The sequence below is a fragment of the Bubalus kerabau genome, chromosome 4 (genome assembly GCF_029407905.1).
Source record: "Bubalus kerabau isolate K-KA32 ecotype Philippines breed swamp buffalo chromosome 4, PCC_UOA_SB_1v2, whole genome shotgun sequence".
NCBI classification, from domain to species: domain Eukaryota; kingdom Metazoa; phylum Chordata; class Mammalia; order Artiodactyla; family Bovidae; genus Bubalus; species Bubalus kerabau.
Window position 1 is genome coordinate 26,532,125 of NC_073627.1, and position 18,902 is coordinate 26,551,026.

An 18,902-nucleotide genomic window follows, 5' to 3' on the forward strand; every position below is an offset into this window, starting at 1 on the left:
TGGAAGCCAGACTAGTGGGCTCCTTGGGACCGGAAGCCATCTTGCCCCATCTGGACACGCCGTTGCCAAGAAAGGAACACAGAGAGTCGAAAGCTTTTGGAGAGCACGGCCTGTGCCCAGCCATCACCACGGAAGGTTTTCTGAGGTCAGTGTTTCCCCCACCCTTGCCAGGAAGCAGGCCTTTGGCTTTCCTCCAAACACTAGCACTGAGTGTTCAGGGAATATAAACTAATCCTTAACGTCAGCCAAAACCAAGCTTAATTAGTAAGGTAAATTGACAGAAGAAAACTACACAGTGTATTTCAAAACCGCACACATCCTTCTTTCCTGGTCCCTATTAATAACTGGGAGCTGACTCCAACACAAATTCAAATACCTTCAAGGGCCTGGAAAGGAAGAAGTGCCTGTAGTGACCCGAAGAGTCAGGACCAGCCTAAAGCACCCAAATTCAAAGTGAAAATAATGACACTCTGCTCTGCAGTCAAAGTAGGTCTGCAGGTCATCTTTAGCCCATGGACTGCCAGTTTGTAACTTGTGCTCCAAAAAAGAGCCATTGATTGCAGCCATCGCTGCCAGCTCTTCAACAGATCCCCCAATAACCATAAACAGGAACTATAGATAGTGGAAGTACACACCACTGAGATCAAAACTCATATTTTCTTGGAATGAGATTGCCAAATTTCTCAAATAGTTAATTGGACTGGGAGATGCAAAGAACACAATTAGAAGACACCCCTTTCCTGTCCTCAGGAATATATGAGTGACCCTTCCCAACTCTTTGGGAGAATCTGGTGGGGTCCCCACGGTGGATGCGTTGAGGGCGGATGCTCACCACTCTCATATCGGCAGCTGGATAGATTGATCACCAATCATCTGGAAAAGAGAAAGGGGAAAGCACCAAGACAGAGACAGACACACTTGCCAGAACAAGTGACTGCATGCAGAAACATCCAGCCCCATGGGAGCTGAGTGAAATCTCAGTGGCCACACTGAGCCTGCTTTGACCATTCCTGTTACCAAGGACACACACCCCTGTAGCTGCAGAGTGACAGGAAACATGGGTGCAGAGTACTATTGCTCTGCCTATGAGCTAGAAATTCTGTATTGTGATTATAGCTGATTTTGAAGCTTCACATTAACATCATCACTCCTCAATCCTCTAATTCCAGTGGCCCATCAGGAATAGGAAGTGAACATCTTTTTGGCCAAAATATTTAATGGTCTCCCTCCTATTGCCCCCCATTAAGGGAAGCTATGAGTTTGAAAGATAAGATGTCAGATATCAATCAGTCTGAGGAGTGATTCATCCCCCCCCCCGCCCCCCACCAAGAATGGAGTAGGGTATGGCAAAATATTAAATAAGAACTGGAATACAGAAGCCACAGTCAGATCCTAAGAAATCAATGTGGTTCTGTTACATTTAAAGTATCCTAAATCCCCAAGACAATAAGTACTCTCTTAAAATGAGGAAATCGTCTCTCTCCACACAATTTTTCAAAAGGCATTCTAACAACAGAATAAAGATGAGGACAGGTGTGGTTTTAGATTACACACACCATTATTTGATACTATAAAACAGATTATCAAAAGTAGGTTCTTTTTTATATGAACCAAAAATGGTACGACTCACTCCACAGTTTCTCCTTTACCTACTCCTTCGCAGCTGAGGCCCCCTCCCCTCCAGGTCTCTCCTGCTTTTCCCAACATGGATCCCCATTCCCCATTTTGCAATCCTAACCTCTTTTTCTTCCTCTTCTTCTTGCCTTGCTGATGGGCACTCTGAAGCCCCCTTTGCGCCCCAGTGTTCTCTCTCACAAAAGCCATGGTGATGATTTCTTTAGAATCTTCTATAGAACCGTCCTCTTTCTCTTCTGAGTCTGTCCCTTCCTCTTCTTCCAAAGGTAGGCACTGGAGCATCTCCCCTGCCTGCGAGGAGGCTCAGGGGAAATACTGCCCCCACCTCTACCCTGGAGAGAGGGCAAACAGAATGGCAGTTACTCAGATCCACCTGCAGGGGGACCCCCTCCCTTGCTCATGTGGGCGGTGGGCCAGCACTCAGAACCCGACAACAGGTTGCAGTGCATGAAATGCTACCTCACCTCCACGGTTCGTGCAAGCTCCAGCAAGGAGCTGATTCCACCTTTTGCCATGACTATGACCTGGGGGACTCATTCAGCCAACTCTGGCCTTGGTTTTTCCCTCCTGGGGTTTTCAGCATCATAGCAAGCTGAGATGCTATGCCTGGCACCAGGTAAACAGTTTTATTAAACTGAGTGAGTGTCTGGAGACAGCCTCAGAACTGAGCCCTGAGCCTCCCTAGCTGAGGGAGTTGGTCCCCATGGTTGTAGATGGGGTGCTTTGAGGAGGTCTGTTAACTATTCAGGCGCTGCATCAAACATCCCGCATGCAACTGACATTCACAAGTGCAGGACTGACTTGTAGCTGACTGAGCAAGACTCCAGCCCAGGGTCAGATGCAACCCTTCAGAGACTTCAACCACAGATGAGGCTACAGTGTCTCCCTCACCACCCAATTCAAAATAAAAGCAAGACAAAATAATAAAATACCTACAAGGAAGTCCAGCAAAGTTCTCATCCCCTAACCCCACCTCCATGATGACTTCCTTGATGCTTGCTTGAAATTTCAAAATCAAGTTTTTCGACGTGGATTTTAATGCCCTTGCTTCACTAATCCTTAGGAATGTGCTTAGTCTGGCTTTGGGTAGCTAGAACTGCCCAGGCCCAATGAACTGATTCATATCCCCTTCACATCTGAGGCTTCTATGACCATAAAACCAGATTTCTGGTACATTCTCCTCACCTCCCCAAACCCCACCAACCTCTTCATTATTTTAATCCCTCTGATTTGATGCCAATAGTCCTCTTGCTAATTACCCTATTCTTTCCTCAAAACTCCTTGGCTTTTAAAAAATGGTTAATATCTTTACTACAATTTATTCTAATTTATTATCATTGAAATACTGTTAATGTTCTAACATTAAAGGAAGCTCAGAAAAGGGCAAGGTGGGAAGCCACCTGTAACTAACAGAGCAACTTTGGCCTTTTCGTGCATTCTCTTTTTTTTTAATGTGGACAGTTTAAAAAGTCTTTATTGAGTTTGTTACAAAACTGCTTCTGTTTTATGTTTTGGTTTTTGGCCACAAGGCATGTGAAATCTTAATTCCTGGCCCAGGGATCAAACCTGTGTCTTCTGCATTGGAAGGCAAAGTCTTAGCGACTGGACCAGAGGGAAGTCCCTTGTATATTCCTTTTTATTCTAAAATTCTAATTATCATTAGTCTTATATACGTCTTATATAATTATAATTATATAATAAACAACATTTGATCTGCTTTTTGTCCCTTACTATCATATCATAACCATTCTTTTGGTTGTGGCAAATTTTACATAGTTCTAGCTTTTCATCATTGTGTAATAATATCCCACTGAAGGAATGTGTCTGAATTTAACCAGCCATTGCAATTAAATGCAGTTATTGGCAATGAAAGTTGCTTTCAATTCTACTATTATATAAATAGCTCTAAAATGTACACTTTCATGTATAGAAGAGCCTTTATTTCTTTAGGATTATAGTCTTAAGATATTTATCCAGAACCAGAATTACTAAGTTAATAGATATGGAAATTATGTAGCCTCTGATATTTTATTTATTTATTTATATCATCATGTTATTTCCCAGAGGGATTCCAACAATTTCAACTACCACCAGCAGCATGCAATTACAGCAGGCTCAGCAGAGTCACACAGCCTCTTGGGAATTACCTCCCCTCTATACCCAACCTTGCTAATTCCAGACAACTTCGATACCTTACAGCCGTGTTTTATTTAACATTATGATACCCTGCCACCACTCTCCATTTCTTTTTCAAACCAAAATGGGGGAGGGTGCTCTAATTCAGAGGCTACCTATGAATAATTTAATAATAAAACCCTACATGGACATAATTCCTTAGGTTTTCCAAAGAATTTTCACATACACCATCTCACTGAATGCTCGTAGCCACCACTGAGAGGAACAGCAGAGCTCTTAAGTGGCCAAGAACTGCCCCTGGCTTCTCTCTCTTGCTGAAGAGGGCTGTTCCTCACAGCCAAGCCATCTGTGGTGACGCCTGCCCTGAGCAGGGGGAGAAAGGCTGCACTCAGTGCAATTAACAGATGAAACCTGGGCGTTGTGCGTCAATTTTTCTCAGTGAACAGGCATATTCTTGGAAAAGTTCAAGAGGACTGCAGTACATGATATCTTGACCTTGGACTGCTCGCTTCCTGCCAGGTAAACGGCCAGCTCCCCTCCCCTGGCCTCCACAATGGCTCCTGTTTACCAAGCCCTCTAGGAGGAGTGGCTCCGTTTACCTAAAGGTTAATGTTAACTTGAGGAGGGAAAACTGACCCTGAATCTGGCCTCTGGAGTTGCAAGTTGTCTTTGCCCTTTTTCAAATCCTTGCCCAAGTGGTAAAAACAAGTCAGGGTTGCTTGTATTTGTCTGGCTCAAAAAGAACAACAACAACCCCCCTCTAAAAAAAAAAAAAGCCAGTCAAATTCTGTTTACTCTTGCACAAGAGAGCCTCAGGCACAGAAGGCAAGGAAGGGACGGAGCTTGTGTAGTTCTGTGGGTTCATCATGGCAGACTTGCCCACCTTCCTCTGTAAACTAGGCTACATGAGACACACTTGGAAGGCACCCGAGACAGATGCAAGACAGCAGACAACAGCCATTGCCACGTGTGACTATTTTCGCTTTGTCTTTGGGAGCTTTCTCTTCCCCAGCCCTCTTCTTCCTATTTCATACCCAAGGCTAAATCCTGTTGGCTTCTCTCCAGCCCCTAAAAGAGAACAGCTCACTCAACATTTGTCACCAGGGTTTGCCTCCTGAATCTAGCCTACAGAAATGTTTACTTGCCCCACAGTGGTGGTCATCACTGTTAGAGATGTAAAAAAGAAGTAGCTGCCAATAACTGGGAAATGTAGATCTGTCATAAAAATCTAGATGTCCATTACTTTCAGAAAAGGAGGTCCCCATAGCTTCAGACCAGCAATCAACCAGAACTGAGCAATGGCTCCCTCTCTAGACATTTTCCAGTCTGCCTCAGTCCCTATCATTCCCTATTGTCTACCTGATTCAGGAGCCAAGTGACAGTTACCCTCATGTTGTTGTTTTCCATTTAGCAGCATTAAGAGAGAGAGGAAACACTTTTGTATGCCCCAGATCACTTCTCTTTCATTTAGGCTTCACGTCTGACCCCACAGACATCTGAATTTACTCAGACTCTGCTAGCAGATCTCAACTTTTCTTTCCCAGTCTCAGCAACTACTCCCTGTTAACCTGGAGGTTCCTACCTACCTACCTACTCTCCTGTCTTAAAATTTGGTCAAAAGCAATCTTGTAGCCTCGAGAAATCAAAAGAGGTGAGGCCACAGATTCAAAGAACAAGGTTAAGGAGAATGCAAAGAAGGGAGGGGGGCTGCTGCTGGCATCCTGAAATACGGTACTTATATCCCAGTGGAAGGGCCTGTGCCTGATGAAGCTCCAATACTTCAGCCACGTGAGAAGAACTGACTCATTAGAAAAGACCCTGATGCTGGGAAAGATTGAAGGCAGGAGGAAAAGGGGATGACAGAGGATGAGATGGTTGGATGGCATCACAAACTCAGTGGACATGAGTTTGAGCAAGGTCCATGAGATGGTGAAAGACAGGGAAGTCTGGCATGCTGCAGTCCACGGGGTCGCACTGAGTAACTGACGACAACAAAGGGCCTGTGCAGTCAGGGATGTGGCTTTAAACCACTTTCTAAAAGGCAGCTGTACAGAAGTGGCTAAGAACTCAAGATTCTGGAGTCTATCTGCCTAGATTTAAGTCCACGCTTTGCCACTTCCTAGGCGTGTGATCTCAGGCAATTTACTTATCATAACAGCTCTCTGCCTTAGCTTCCTCAGCTGTAAAATGGTGTACCCCAGCCATGAGAATTAAATGTAGTAATTCATCTGAGTTAATACAGTATGCTTAGGAGAGTGCCTGGCACATAGCAGGTGCTCACTATTTGCTATCATTCTCAGCTGTGTGGCCCTGGACTGTGACTTCTCTGATGGAAGAGGCTATTGTGAATTCTCAACTCTTGCCACAGTGTCTAACACATAACAGAGATCCCTATGCTTCTTGAATGAATGGACTGGAAGGATGAATAAACGCAGGAACTAGTTTCACCTTTCTAAGGTTCCTTTTCCTCATCTATATAATAGAAATGTTGTGTGAGCATAAAAAATAACTTTTTTTAAGCATTGACTTTGCATCCTTTCATACAGCAGGCATTTAAAACAGTTTCATTCACTATAATAGTAAATACTATTTACAACCTACTTACCTAGACTACTTAGCATGCGTGCGTGCTAAGTTGCTTCAGTCCTGTGAGACTCTGTGTGACCCTATGGACTGTATAGCCCACCAGGCTCCTCTGCTCATGGGATTCTCTAGGAGTGGGTTGCCATGCCCTCCTCCAGGGGGTCTTCCCAACCCAGAGATCAAACCCATGTCTCCTACGTCTCCTGCATTGGCAGGCAGATTCTTTACCACTAGCACCACCTGGGAAGCCCACTTACCAAGTATAACAGGTATTAATTATACTTACCAAGTATAACAGGTATTAATTATACTAAAGCACTTTACATACATACTGTCTCATCTCATCCTCATAATATCATACCATAGATACTCTCTTACTTCTATTACAGATGAGAAGGCTGAAACACAGAGAGGGTAAGAGGCAAACCTGGGATTAGAAGCTATATTCATATTCATCTGACCCCACATCCTGTCTCTCCTCTACACTCCATCCACTGCCTTTTCCTCTCTGCCAATCACCCGTAAACGACCATAACCATAAAGTGAAGCGACTGATTTCCTAGCTCCCAGAAGCAGTCTTGGTGATGTTAGCCTCTTAAGCATCAGCTGGTCCCACACCATTTTCTTTTAAGCCAAATACTTCTAAATTTGCACTTCCAACAAGGGGCCTGGATCTCCCCAGATCTGACATAATCTGAGACCAGCCCTATTGTTCCTACTGTGTATGTATTTTCATTCTGTTTCTTTCCCTTCTTTTTGCCAGTGTCCACACTGTACCAGGGCTCTTATTTGAGTGTAATTAGAGCATGTTCCAGTCGAATTCCTGAATATTACAGCTGGGAGGAACCTTGGAAATTGTCCAGTTCAGCCTGTTTGCTTCTTAGAGGTTTTTTTTGTTTTTTGTTTTTTGTTTTTTTTTGACAGTGCCATAATCTTTTTATAATGTAATCTCACAAGTCACATCCCACCATTTCTGCCCTATTCTAAATACCTGCCTGCCAGTCTTTAGCTGGATGTTATGTAGCTACTAAGTAAAAAGTAAAAGTAAAAAGTCACTCAGTCGTGTCCAACTCTTTGCGACCCCGTGGACTATAGCCTATCAGGCTCCTCCGTCCATGGGATTCTCCAGGTAAGGATACTGGAGTGGGTTGCTATTTCCTTCTCCAGGGGAGAAGTTACTGCTGCTGCTAAGTCACTTGTCGTGTCCGACTCTGTGCGACCCCATAGACGGCAGCCCACCAGGCTCCCCCGTCCCTGGGATTCTCCAGGCAAGAACACTGGAGTGGGTTGCCAATTCCTTCTCCAATGCATGAAAGTGAAAAGTGAAAGTGAAGTCGCTCAGTCGTGTCTGACTCTTAGCGACCCCATGGACTGCAGCCTACTAGGCTCCTCCGTCCATGGGATTTTCCAGGCAAGAGTACTGGAGTGGGGTGCCATTGCCTTCTCCTTCTTAGAGGTTTTGAAATCCCCCTCCCAGCTAGCGGAGAGGGACAACTTGTAGAAAGCCAGAGAGAAGTCAGCAGAGCCAGGATCAAAGCCCCAGCTTCCTGCCCTTCTACACAGCTTTCCATTATGCTAGTCAGTGGGCAGGCAATATAGATGAAGGGACTTAGGGAGTTAAAGCAAAAACAACATACATACTACGCTGCACAAATATATGTAGCAAACATAGCAAATATCATCTTCAGTTTTTCTTGATAACACAAGACACAGTGAATTCCCCTTCCCAAGTAAAATAGTTAAGACAGTGGAAAAAAACCCTGTTTGCATTTTGGTATGGGATTTGATCTTGGGATCTTCCAAGCAGAGGTTGCCAACCAAAGCCTAGTGACAGCATGAAAATGACTTCCATTGGCCACCAGGGGGAGGGGATGAGCACTGGGAGAGCTCCACACAAGCAAACACAATGCAGGTTACTTGGAGAGACCCATTTCCACTTCTCAAAGACTACACATGTTGACTACCCTTGGCCCGAGAGGTGCTACAGAAGGGTGGGAAATGTTTAGTGCTTTCCTTTGCTAGGCTGAATTAATACGTTTAGTTGCTCAGTCATGTCCGACTCTGCGACCCATAGACTGCAACCTGCAAGGCTCCTCTGTCCATGGGGATTCTCCAGGCAAGAATACTAGACTGGGTTGCCATGCCCTCCTCCAGGGGATCTTCCCAACCCAGAGATTGAACTCAGGGTTCCCACATTGTAGGCAGATTCTTTACCGTCTGAGCCACCAGGGAAGCCCGAGAATACAGGAATGGGTAGCCTATCCCTTCTGCAGGGAATCTTCCCAACCTAGGAATCGAACTGGGGTCTCCTGCATTTCAGGCAGATTCTTTACCAGCTGAGCTACCAGGGATTAATATGGGGGTCTGTAAAAGGGAGGAAAGAATCATTTGGTTGTTAAGTGTTTCAAATGTTAGCCTAGTTTTTTTAACCCTGACCTTCACAACCTAGGCTTTTCTTTTGGTCTGTAGGAATTCATTCAGCACTGAAGAGTTTTCCTACTGTGTCTGCCTGTGATTTCCTTCTCTTCTTCCAAATAATAGGTTTTCCTGCACTCCACTCACCTTTTAATCTTTTGGTCCTCATTCCCCTACCAGAAGCATAGAATGCCTCTGCTAGCTCTTAGAAAAGATAGAAGTAGATAGGGCAAAAAAGATATGGAGTAAGATCTCTGGATCTTGCTTTTAGCTTTGCCTCTTTGACATAGGGTATATTTAGAAGCCAGTGCTTATATTCTCCCTCATTTCCTATCTTTTCCATCATTACAGAATCACCAAGAAGATAAAAGCTTAATATCCAGGAAAGTGCTTTGAACTTTGAAGCGGGCAGAATAAAATAAAATGCCTACTATGGTCCTCCACCTCTTCCCCTACTCTAGCAAGGTTATTTTTTATGCCTCTTGTTACCAGAGTCAATTTGAGCACTATTTGGTCTATATTTTAGCATAAAACTATGACTTCAGAAAGGAAGGGCTTCCCTGGTGCCTCAACTGGTAAAGACTCTGCAATGTAGGAGACCTGGGTTCAATCCCGGGTTGGGAAGACCCCCTGGAGAAGGGAACGGCTATCTACTTCAGTATTCTGGCCTGAAGAATTCCATGGACTGTATAATCCATGGGGTCACAAAGAGTTGGACACGACTGAGAGACTTTCACTTTCACTATGGTCTTTTGGCTTTTCATTCTATCCACTCTTTGAATTTCAGCAAAGGGCCTTGAAGGGACCCTTAGCAAAACCCAGACTAACAAGGGAGGCACTCAACTATTCAAGGGTTTTGCCAATAATTGCTGAGAATAACTGGCCACGTTCCCTGCGAACAAGAAACGTGCTGACTCAGATGCCATCTTTTATTCTGCTAGAAATCAAGGCATTCTGCAAGACTGGAAGATGCAATTTTCAGGCAGGCTCATACCCAGTCATTTTCTCCACATTACGCAGTCGGACATGACTGAAGCGACTTAGCAGCAGCAACTAGCAAAGACAGATTGCTTCTGGACCCAAACCCCACCTCTACCACTTACTATAACAGAAGCGTGACTGTGGATGAGTGATTCTCTCTGTACCTCAGTTCCCTCGTAAGTAAAATGAAAATAATATTCACCTCATGAGGTTGCTTTAAAGATTGAGTTAATATATCTAAAGCTCTTAAAGTAATGTTTGGTTCAAAATAAGGGCTATTGTAAAATGAAAATATAATTGTGGCACTGGTGTACACAATAAATAACTTAAGTGCCTAGCACATACTAGGGTTTAGTAAACTGTTAACTCCCTTCCCACGTTCATTCCTATTAATAAATATGTTACATTTTTCCCTAGGGTTCAAGTCCCAAAGAATTTTCCTCAAGCCTAGAAGGGTTTTCCTTCAGGAAGGTGAGAAATAACGCCTAGAAGTGAAAGAAAAAGGAGATGGGTTATTTGCTGCTGCTGCTAAGTCGCTTCAGTCGTGTCCGACTCTGTGCAACCCTATAGACGGCAGCCCATCAGGCTCCCCTGTCCCTGGGATTCTCCAGGCAAGAACACTGGAGTGGGTTGCCATTTCCTTCTCCAATGCATGAAAATGAAAGTGAAGTAGCTCAGTCGTTTCCGACTCTTAGCGACCCCATGGACTGCAGCCTACCAGGCTCCTCTGCCCATGGGATTTTCCAGGCAAGAGTACTGGAGTGGGTTGCCATTGCCTTCTCCGAGGTTATTTGCAGAGGGCTGGAAAGGAGGTAGGTTATTTGCAGGGGGCTGCGCTGCCACGAGAAACTGAGTGTCTTTCTGTAAGGATTCTCCAGACAAAGGAAGAAAGGTGGTCAGGAGAAGGATCCGAGGATGAGGAATGAGGAAAGGGACAGAGTTGTGCGATTCCTAGGGATCTCTGGTATCTCAGGGACAGCTCCCTGGGGGCCTCGGTTTGGGGAAATCGAGGGAGGGCAGGAAGTGAGGGTGCGCACAGAGGGCGACCCAGGTTTGGGAGGAAAGGTAGGTTAGGAAAGAGTGAGGAGCTGGGAAAAGAATGGCTGGTGTGTGATAAAGGTCCTGGCATGGGGTCCTGAGGATGAGAAACGGGAGTGAGAATATTTTAGCAATGAACTGAGTATGGGGCGTGGAAGAGGGCGAGCGATACCTAGACCTGCTGAGAAGAGGTGGGCTACAGGAGAACCGAGAGAAAGCAGGGGCGTGCAGGAGGCTTTTGCCACAGAATGCCACCAGGGAAGGGCAGAGGGGTAGCTTTGGGAAACTGGGCACCGTGGGGGACGAGGGGGACATGTAGAACCCGGTTTTCACTGGCGAGGCACTAGGAGGCCGTAGCCTGGGGGCAGCAGCGGGCTTTGGGGCGCTCTTACCCGCAATTCCTATTCCCCTGTCTCGCCCCCGCTCTGCCGCCCGTATAGCTCGCAACCACACTCTTGGTCGGAGACACGCTCCCTCTGGCTGCCAGACAACCCCTAACCCCAACCCTAGCCGCTCCTAATTTGGGGTCCGCCCGGCCCCTATTTGCATATAGGGCTTTCCAGGGCTTCGATTGGCCCCTTCGGTAGTTGGCATGCCCCCCGCCTCCCGAATCCAGTTAACCGCTCGGAGAGAGAAGCGCCCGAGGTCGTCCCGGGAGACGCCGAGGACGCTGGGACGCGGGGCCGCGCTCCAGCCGCGCGAGGCGCAACTACCGCTTGCCCTCCGCGGGTCCCCGCCTTACAGGATCCGCCCAGCCCTCCCCGATCCGCCCCGCCCCCGGGTCCTAGGCTGACCCAGCCCGCGCCGTCCGGGCGTCGTGCGCAGGCGCGGCTTGAACGTCGGGGACCGGAGCGAATCAGAACGTCTGATTCTGGAGCTCCAGGGGCGTTAGTCGGTCCGAGCGAGGGGCGCCTTGGGCCTTAGGCACTCTGTAGAGGGTAAACATCCACTAACCGGAGCAGGAAACACCGAGCGGAGAGGGCTAGATTGAAACCCAAGTCGAGATCTCAGGTTTCCTGTGTAACCTCGGACAGCCGACGTGACCTGGGACTTAGCTTCTTTAGCAGTAAAATGGGTACCACAAGCCTGTGACGAACCACTCAGGCTTATTGAATCATGATACCTCAGAGGGTGGGAGGAGGGGCCGGAGGGGGGGGTTCTGACCCCGCCACTGAACTGGCCAATAAGAAAGAGCCGCCCAGGGCTCAGGGGTTTTGACTTCTCAAAACAACACCTTGACTGTTCTCAGGTGGAGAATCAGAGTAGTGGCTGGATTCAGGTAATTGTGGTTTCCTAAAGTTTCCAGCTGTCTGAGCTTAGAGTCCTGCCTGGAAAGGATTGGCAGCCAGTAAAGAATCGGACACGACTGAGAGACTAAGCACAGCACAGAGCTGTTTTTGCCTGGGTTAATTCAGATTGGTGAAAGATTGAACAAAGGATTGATTTTAAGTCTTGAATCATAGCGATTTTGAGAAACTCCCTTAACGGATTGAACCGAGGAGGGATATACATCCCTCTTCGTTCTTGAAATTTTTCCAGATGCTTGACTTGATGCCACTGAAATGTAGCTGCTCCTGTGAAAAAAAGATCGTTTAGTCCCAAGGAGTAAGATTTATGTACGACTTGGATCATTACTTTCTTTTCCAGCAATTGAAGGGAGACATGTAAGAAGGAGAAGACCTCCTAAGAAAACCTGTGGTCAAAACAACTAAGGGAAAAGACAAAATCCACATCTGTGATGTGAAGCATGCTGAAGTTAGTCCAGGAGCTAAGTTTTAGCAGGTTCACTGGGAACTTTGTACCCAGGACTTCGTACCATGCTGTGATAGAATACTGGAGAAACAGCAGGTGAATGGACTTAAAAAAAAAAAATCTTCAGAAGAGTTTTTACTTTTAAGTTGGAAGTATTTGGGCTACAGCCGATGCAGAAAGAAATCCAATTTGAACTTCCCTGATATAAATAAACCAGAGTGTTCCAAACACCAGTGGTCACAACCTGGCAACCCCCTCCACCCGCCCAGGAAGGTCTCCAGTCAGGCAGGCACCACCCAGCCATTTGGAATGTCCATTTTCTTGGACATTCCAAAAAGTTGTGTAAACAAGTCTCATTAGAGACTTCCATCCTTTGAATCCCTAATCACCCCCACTCTTATTAAACTGATGTCTAAACCTTAATCCCTAGCTATTTGGGGTAGTTACTCACTCCTGAATGCTCTGGTGTACATAAAAACTTTGCTACCTTTCAGACCTAAATTGGTAGAGGAAAAGTTTTCCTGCCAACCCAGGACACCACCCCTTTACCTGCTGATCTGCTCAAGCAGGAGGCTAGAGGCAAAGGCATAGCATAACCTGAAGCAGACACTAAAATCCTGCTACTTGGTGCTTAAATTCACACTGGAGGACCCAAGGTGCACCCTTCCAGAAGCCTCTCTGCCATCCTGTTCTCTTCCCTCTTCCCACCAGGTGGCCCTAGGCCATCTTGCCCTTCCCCCTCTCCAGGGCCTTGGGGATCCAGGTGACCATCATCAACTGGCCACCCAACAGATGCTTCCCTAAGACCAACTGTCCCAGCTCTGTTCCCCTCCCCCATCCCGCCTCTTTCTTTCCCCAGTGTCCTACCAATCTGCTCTGGCAAGCTCACGCTTTGGTCTCTGGTCCCTCTGGAGTAATATTGTGATGGAAATGAGAGAGAGGATGCAGGAGGGAGCCACAAAGATTTACAGCTTCCAGAGGGCTTCCATTAAAATCCCTGACAACGGGTTATTTATGAGAGGGTTGGCCGCAGTGGGAGCTAATAGGCCAGAGCCTGGCACTGCTGTCCTTTCAGGGGTAATGACAGGAACAAACACAGGGTGAACAGTAGAGCTGCCCCCACTGGAGAGCAAAGCAGGGTTCAACCCCCTCAGGCATCGCCTCCAGGGCCAGAGAGTGACAGCCAGGAAATCTGAGCATCAGCGATTTGTAGCAGACAAACCAGAAACAGGAAAACCCACATGACAAACACTGGGGTTTCCTGAGCCTAGGTGTGAAGGTTAAAGCAGTGTGTTAGAGGGTCCTTGCAGTCCTCCAAAAATGTAAACTATGTCCCCTCCTCTGAGCTCCAACTAAGAAGCAAGAGTGTGTGAAAAAATACAGGTCTGAAGCTGTTGTTTGTACTGTCTTTTTGTTCCTAAGGCACCCACCTGACTAAATAAATAAAAGACAATAACAGAACCCTCAGAAGTTTATTTACAGTTGACACACACTCTGTTTCCCAGTTTGAGACACTTCCTTTAAGTAATTAACGTAAAAAGATAGAGTGTCCTGCTTTTGGTCCCCTGACCCAAGATCCAGCCTAGAAGCCCCTTCTTCTTGTGCCAATCAAAAGAAAGTACTGGTATATGTACCAGGGATGAAGTAGGAAATAGAAATGATGTAATGTATTAGGAAATATTATAGAGGTATGTCGAATCACAGAAGTCTTATTAAATCAGAAGAGATCTCTTATTTGCAGATGAGGAAAAGAGAGGCCCGGAAGAATATGATGCCTTGACCAAGGCCTTGCAGGGTTTCATAGAGAACTCCTTCCTTCACACACTTCTTAGTACTGTTATTGGTGAAATAGTAACAGAAATTGCTGTCCAGCACCTCTTCTGATGTCTCCCGTTTTGGTATGTATCTGATAGGGCTCAGAGAGGCCCAGGGAATAGGGCTGCTTGCCCAGGAGCAATGGAGCTTCCAGCTTCTGTTTTTATTTTGTCCTTTCTCATCTTCCCTCTGCCTTCTGGGGGAAACAGCTTTCCCTGAAAGGAGCTATTATTCATGATTGTTTTTACGGCACCCTTTTTTTTTTTGGTGCAGATGCTTTTAGAAACAAATTCCATAGAAAGTGGCCTTGACTGCAGAGGAAATAACAGGCACATTACTTGAACACTTTGTGTGTGCAGGGCATCTTGCTGGGTGCCTTGGAGACACCAGATGCATGCACTTGTAAGTGAGGTGAAGTCGCTCAGTCGTGTCCAACTCCGTGGACTGTAGCCTGCCAGGCTCCTCCGTCCATGGAATTTTCCAGGCAAGGATACTGGAGTGGGTTGCCATTTCCTTCAGGGGATGTTCCCAACCCAGGGATCAAACCTGGGTCTCCCACACTGAAGGCACTACATGTAGCGAAAGGATCCTGTATGTTTAGAGTTACCTTTTTATTTTCCTTCAAATTGTTTGGAATACTCATTTCCCACTAATACTTCTTTTATAGACTCCATACTATGTACCCATGTATGTGTGTGAAATGAGTATATAGTATGGAGTCCTCTCACCTACACATTGACATCATTTTATATGGTAAAAATAGTAATGAGGGACTTCCCTGGTGGTCCAGTGGTTAAGAATCCACCTTGCAATGCAGGGGACGGACACAAGTTCCATCCCTGGTCAAGGAAGTAAGATCCTACATACCACAGAGCAACTAAGCCTCTGTGCCACAACTAGAGAACCCACATGCTGCAGCTACTGAAGATCATGTGCTCTGGAGCCCTTGTAACACAGTTACTGAGCCTGCTCACCACAACTAGAGTCCATACACCGCAACGAAAGAGTCCACATGAGGCCACGAAGATCCAGGATGCAGCAGCTAAGATCTGACAAAGCCAAATAAACAAATAAATAAACAATTATTTATTTATTTATTTAAAAAAATAGTAATGATAGTCAAATTCAAGAATTTCAGAAGGAGTTAAGCAAATGCAGAATCTTTGCTTTTTTAAAAGTTGTTTTGGGAATTCCCTGGTAGTCCAGTGGTTAGGACACCATGCTTCTGCTGCAGGGGTGCTGGGTTCAATCCTTGATTGAGGAACTAAGGTCCTGTATGCTACACAGCATGGTCAAATAATAACAATAATAAATAAAGGTTGACTAACTTAAATATTCAATGGTTAGAGAATAGGGAAGAAAGCTGTAGTAAAATCACTTATGTAACAACAACCAAAAAAACTCCCAATCATTATGAAGTTTTATAGCAGTATACAAAAGTTTTTTACCTGATAATAGTAAGTGAAAAAAAATTTATAAAGACTATGACTACAATTATGTCAAATATGTATTTGTATGCATTAAAAGTTTAAAATATTAAGAAAATGTTCACCAGAAAAGGTAAAACCATGATTCACACAGGTATAAAAGTGCATTTGAACTCATGTTAAAGGTTTTATTTAGCTCATTCAGTGAAGATAGATGGTTCAGCTAGTTCAAAAAAAGCAGCACAATTTGTCTGATTAAAAAGAATTGCCAGTGCAAATAATCAATAACCAAACTATGATAGGAATAAAAAAGAGTTATATTTGAGCCAACCAAGAGACAGATAACTCTGAGAAAATTCTCAGATAACTCTGACAAACTTCTCTGGAGAAACACAGTTTTATATCTTTTCAGATCAAAAAAACATCAAGCAAATCACGGATACATTCCTTCAAGGTTAAAAAAAAACAAACACACGAATATCAGCATGCACACAGCAAATCAGTATGACCTTGGTACCTGGGAAGGGAATCTTCTCATCAAAGGAGTACCAGCATTGGTGTTCCAGGGACTTTACTTTTAACACGTGTTGTGCTTAGTCGCTCAGTCATATCCGACTCTTTGTGACCTCATGGACTGTAGCCTACCAGGCTCCTCTAGGAAAATAATAATAATACATGCTGCTGCTGCTGCTAAGTCGCTTCAGTCGTGTCCGACTCTGTGCGACCCCATAGACGGCAGCCTACCAGGCTCCCCCGTCCCTGGGATTCTCCAGGCAAGAACACTGGAGTGGGTTGCCATTTCCTTCTCCAATGCATGAAAGTGAAAAGTGAAAGTGAAGTTGCTCAGTCGTGCCTGACTCTTAGCGACCCCATGGACTGCAGCCTACCAGGCTCCTCTGTCCATGGGGTTTTCCAGGCAAGAGTACTGGAGTGGGGTGCCATTGCCTTCTCTGATAATAATACATACTATGACAATAAATCAGATAATTGTCTATGAAGCAAAGTGGAAAAATTGACTATTCCTGGGGGGAGTCAACTAGACAGATCATTTAAAAAGTCAGTTTTTCTTGCATCTTATAACCATTTTGCCTTTGTGGGAAAGACTGCTGAGAACCTAGGAGTTTCTAAATTCTGGAGGGATCAAGTAAAAAGAAAAGTGCTTTAATTCTGCTTCAATTCAGTTCAGTTCAGTTCAGTCGCTCAGTCGTGTCAGTTGCTCAGTCGTATCCGACTCTGTGGACTGCAGCACACCAGGCTTCCCTGTCCATCACCAACTCCCGGAGCTTGCTCAAACTCATGTCTATCAAGTCGGCGATGCCATCCAACCATCTCATCCTCTGTTGTCCCCTTCTCCTCCTGCCTTCAACCTTTCCCAGAATCAGGGTCTTTACCAATGAGTCAGTTCTTTGCATCAGGTGGCCAAAGTATTGGAGCTTCAGCTTCAGTGTCAGTCCTTCCAATGAACATTCAGGACTGATTTCCTTTAGGATTGACTGGTTTGATCTCCTTGCAATCCAAGGGACTCTCAAGAGTCTTCTCCAACATCCCAGTTAAAAAGCACTAATTCTTCAGTGCTAAGCCTTCTTTATGGTTCAGCTCTCACATCCATACATGAATTCTGCTTATAAAGGTATAATTTATCAAATTGCTATAAGCCATAATTAGTTTAAGGAGAAAAGTTCCCTTATATCTGGAAAACAAAGATTAGAAGTCAGCAGTATTTCAGACAAAAAGTCACAAAAATCATAATCATATTTACCAGTTAGTCAAATCCCATGTAGCTGATTTTTTTCCTGCTTGAATTTAGTTTTTCCTTTAGTTTTGTTGAACTTGTCTGGTGATTGAGGATGATAGTAACAGTAATGATTTTAAGAAGTTTGTGAGGTCTTTTTTAAGACTCCTATGTTGGAAATTCTCTAGCAGTCCAGTGGTTAGGGCTCTCTGCTTCCACTACAAGGGGCACGGATTAGATCCCTGGTCAGGGAACTGAGATCTTGCAAGCTGTGCAACACAGTCAAAAATAAATAAATAGAATAAAAAAGAAGACAACTATGATTTTCCCAGTGAAGTAGGTGCCTTCATCACTGGAAAAAGCATACTCCACATGGAAAATACATTTTCTAACAGTTTCTTTGTCACTATGAGAACGTCAGCCTTGCAGCAAGGGAAGAGTTTAACCCATCAAGCAAAAATGTGGCTTGCCAGGGAACCAGGAAAATCCGAGCAGCTGTATTGGGTTTCCCATAGCCTCAATTGTTTAATTCATAGCTATTGTTTACCCATCTTAATTTCTCTGATTTGGGAGCAGACCGTTGTCATGTTCCAAGGACATCAGGATGGCAAAAGTTCAACAATGAAGGGTTCATTTTTACGAAGGTAGAATGGACTTTATCTATAGTGCCAGAACCTTTACAGATTATGTTGTCTTCGCCTTTGTGTGAAAGTCATTTCCCTAATACTTGGGTTCAGTCCCTTTAGTGCAAGCCTTAGTTTTGATGACAAATGGCATTTGAAAAAGTCTTTAACTGTCAAATCTGAATGAGCTCCTCGCTGGGTAGAGTATTCTTGGTTGTAGTTTCTTCCCTTTCATCACTTTAAATGTATCATGCCATTCCCTTCTGGTTTGTAGAATTTCTGCTGAGAAATCAGCTGATAAACTCATGGGAGTTCCCTTGTATGTTATTTGTCATTTTTCCCTTGTTGCTTTTAATATTTTATCTTTGTCTTTGATTTTTGTCAGTTTGATCACTATGTGTCTCAGTGTGGTCCTCCTTGGGTTTATCCTGCAGGGGACTCTCTGTACTTCCTGAACTTGGTTGACTACTTCTTTCCTATGTTAGAGAAGTCTTCAGCTATTATCTCTTCAAATATTTTCTCAGGTCTTATCTCTCTCTCTTCTTCTAGGATCCCTGTAATGCAAATGTTGTCGTGTCCCAGAGGTCTCTTAGGTTGTCTTCATTTTTTTTCATTCTTTTTTCTATATTCTGTCTGGCAGCAGTGATTTCCACCATTCTCTCTTCCAGGTTACCTTTCCAATCTTCTGCCTTATTCTGCCATTGATTCCTTCTAGTGTATTGTTCATCTCCATATGTTTGTTTTTTAGTTCTTCTGCCGCTGCTG

The 18,902-nt window shown here is 44.9% G+C and overlaps 1 protein-coding gene across 8 annotated transcripts in view; it reads right to left on the reverse strand.

Moving 5' to 3' along the window:
• The window catches only part of TTLL6 (tubulin tyrosine ligase like 6), a 49,387-nt gene extending 36,149 nt beyond the window's left edge, over positions 1-13,238 (reverse strand). For 2 of the 8 annotated variants that reach the window (XM_055576112.1, XM_055576105.1), the window contains exons 1-4: positions 13,090-13,238; positions 11,743-12,362; positions 1,739-1,967; positions 833-870 (exon numbers count right to left, since the gene is read on the reverse strand). In XM_055576112.1, coding sequence (XP_055432087.1) covers positions 833-870; positions 1,739-1,917 — 217 coding nt within the window. In that variant the 5' untranslated portion in view covers positions 1,918-1,967; positions 11,743-12,362; positions 13,090-13,238. The other 6 variants (XM_055576107.1, XM_055576108.1, XM_055576111.1 and 3 more) reach the window with 6 other exon arrangements.
• Between the last annotated feature and the right edge of the window lie 5,664 nt (positions 13,239-18,902).